General features: G+C 39.2%; 1 protein-coding gene across 1 annotated transcript; it reads right to left on the reverse strand.

Annotated features, from left to right (window-relative positions):
- Window positions 1–358: 358 nt before the first annotated feature.
- Window positions 359–1,411, reverse strand: LOC127773458 (uncharacterized). The gene is made up of 3 exons (XM_052299521.1): window positions 1,275–1,411; window positions 673–986; window positions 359–547 (listed from the first exon to the last, which is right to left on the reverse strand). The coding sequence occupies exons 1-3, from the start codon at window positions 1,409–1,411 to the stop codon at window positions 543–545; spliced, it is 456 nt and encodes a 151-aa protein (XP_052155481.1). The 3' UTR covers window positions 359–542.
- Window positions 1,412–2,983: the final 1,572 nt, after the last annotated feature.

Genomic DNA, 2,983 nt, shown 5'->3' on the forward strand with positions numbered 1-2,983 from the left:
GTTGACCTGTGTTTTAGATACGTGCTTCCATCCGTTTTTTTTTTCCTTGCGAAGTGTCCAGCTGTCCTGCATGGAGCTACGCATGCTAGCTGACCTATGATGTCTGGCAAATCCGATTGCAGCTGCACCTAATTTTGTGCTACTACATGCATCATGCATGCTAATCTAGCACTAGCATGCCTTTTATACACATATTATAATTTGTTTGGGTTAAATTACAGCATAATTATACTATATAGCTACATAGTTACAGTAGTGTAAGTATATATAATAACTTGGCATAATTACATCATAATTATACTATATTTACATATGTAACTTTGATGTAAATTTTATAGATGTCGACCGTAAAAGATTGAAATTTGACTGAAACATGTTTATATAAATTCCTGTATCTAGCAACCCCAACCATCCATCTTCAAGACTGCAACATCATCGTGCTTCCAGCTGCCACACTTTCCAGATTCACATATGGTTCACCGCCATCCCCAACACAGCGAAGCCCAAAACATAGGTTATTCCAATATATTTCAAGGCTTGTTTTAGTCTGTCAGTAATGGACACAAAAAAGGCAGGGGATGAGTTAAAATATACAGCGCATAATATTTCTTTTTGCCAAGAAAAAAGAAAGGCATTATTGATATGAGATTACACAGTAGTACAATTACTTACCCATACTTATCAGCCATTGCCTTAAGCTCACGGTATGGCGTATCCTTTCGTCCTGGATGCTGAGTTTTTCACCACCAGCTATACTTTTCCTGCCATATTTCAGCTCAAATAGTAGATGGAACAACTCGTGCTTCTTCTCCTCAATTTGCGCCCCAAGGCTCGCAGGCTCTTTGCAGCTGTTAGGAGCAGACGACTCGGCATTCACAAATCTTGTGTGAGCATAATGGCGACGATACCAGGACTCAAATTGCGGCCTGATGCTCTCTGGGACACGAGACAGATCCACATCCGCGACAGGTTTTGCGTGAGGCTGACTGGTCATATATATCAGCAGAGAAAAGGTAACAGTGTGAGAAAAACAAATGGTTGGTTTTCTAGACTTAAGCAGCGGCACTTTTTACATCAAACATTGAACCCCAAAGACTAGTAACGCGTAGACTGTTATTGAAATAGTATCCATCCCTTTGTAGCTATCAACATTAATAGCTCAGGCAATTTCTGAAGAAGGTCAGAGATAGAGTACTGACGGGGCCAGTCGTTCTCGAAATTGCTCGGTTTTTTAATTTATTCTAAATCGATAGATGTAGGAGAAGGGTACATACCTTGCTATAGTTTGGTGCTCCGGCAACAGACGCCGTTGTTCCTCCTTAACAGCCGGCGACGGCGATACGAAAGCCGTCGCCTGTTGAAGGGCGCCACGGCTCACCTTCCTCGCCGCAAATCGAAGCGCCGCCGCCATGAACGATTTCGCTCCCGCGTTCTTTATTTTCGCCCTCTCTATTTTTCTCCTTGGCTCCAGATTTAGGCCTGCGAGACGCCGAGGTCTACAGTATAGACGTACGCATATATATATGTATCAGATACAACAAGTCGGATTCGGATACAAGGAGGCCAGACCGACGCCGAGACCAGTCCAGATAGGAATAAGTCTATTTTGCGTCCCTCATTTCTTACTTGCAGTTGAATCACGTTTATCAACCATAAAACCAGGTATATATAAAGCATCCTCAACTTTAAAAGTCAGTGCAAATAGAGTCACTCGATGGTTTAATATCGGTTTCATTCTATGTGGCACTTATGTGGCGGGTTGACTTGGTATTCATCCTTCGTGGCACCGACGTAGTACTTACGTGGCACCAAAATAAAAACAAATCTAAATGGGACCTACATATCAGAGTGTCAAAACAATAAAAATAAATATCGGGCCTATATATGACTTACCTTTTCTCCTTCCTCTTTACCCTTTCTCTCTCTCTCAGGTCTCCGCTCCTCTTTTGCGAGTGACAGGGGATAGATGCCGACGAGGGAGCGTGTAGTGGTGACCGGTGGTGGATGGCAGTGACGGCGGTGGGACGGAGCACGGGCACTCAATTAGATAAAAACATGGAGTGTTCCAACGTCCAGACGTTCAACGAAAGCAAACCATTATTACATAATAACCAAATATACAATTATCTCCCACAAGGTATGCTTTAATTTGTATTGTCTAATTTTCCCATCTTTTGCTTCTGTTGTGTTAACCAAAGTTAGACAAACATTTTTTTTCCTTTTGTTATGTTATATTTACCTTTTCCTATAAATAAAAACTCTTTGCAGATTATGACATGACCGACGACGATATTTGTGCTCAAATAACAATAGAGACTTCGTCATCAACTGATGTGCTGGTCAAAATAAATGATATAGCTCCGAAGCAAGATCAACTATTACCCATATTAGATGAGAACGAATACCTAGATGACAATGTAAGTACACCTAGCTACTTATACGGATTTCTATTTTAATCATCTTCATTTAAATGTAACAAAATATTATCGCTTGAATCTCCAGATCGTTGGTGCCTACATATACTGTATAAGGGATCAAGCACAGTTACAGGGCAGAAATGATGGAAAAACATATTTTTGAAACCCCGTTAATCTCAGTACTGCTCAAACGGGATGGTGAACTTGGAATAGCTGAGAACAACCATGTATATAGCAATTTTATTACAAACAAAGCAAGAGACTATCTCACACATGAACTGGTAACTCCAATCTCTAAATCTTGCAAGTACTGAATTTAATATGTTTCACTTCCATTATTATATATATATATATATATATATATATATATATATATATATATATATATATATATATATATATATATATATATATATATATGTATGTATGTATGTATGTACCTAACCCAATGTCTTGTTTAGATTTACATTCCAGAAAACATAGAAAACAACCATTGGTATTTAGCTGTCATCAAAGCAAAAAAACGTGAGATACAGGTACTTGATTCAAAGTGTTGGAAGCAAATG

The sequence above is a fragment of the Oryza glaberrima genome, chromosome 5, assembly GCF_000147395.1.
Source record: "Oryza glaberrima chromosome 5, OglaRS2, whole genome shotgun sequence".
Lineage (NCBI taxonomy): Eukaryota > Viridiplantae > Streptophyta > Magnoliopsida > Poales > Poaceae > Oryza > Oryza glaberrima.

Bases quoted from the DNA above. Each gene is read 5' to 3' on its own strand.
- LOC127773458 (XM_052299521.1), bottom strand. From the start codon at position 1,411: ATGGCGGCGGCGCTTCGATTTGCGGCGAGGAAGGTGAGCCGTGGCGCC. The intron at 987-1,274 runs GTATGTACCCTT...ATATATGACCAG, and splicing joins GAGCACCAAACTATAGCAAG to TCAGCCTCACGCAAAACCTG.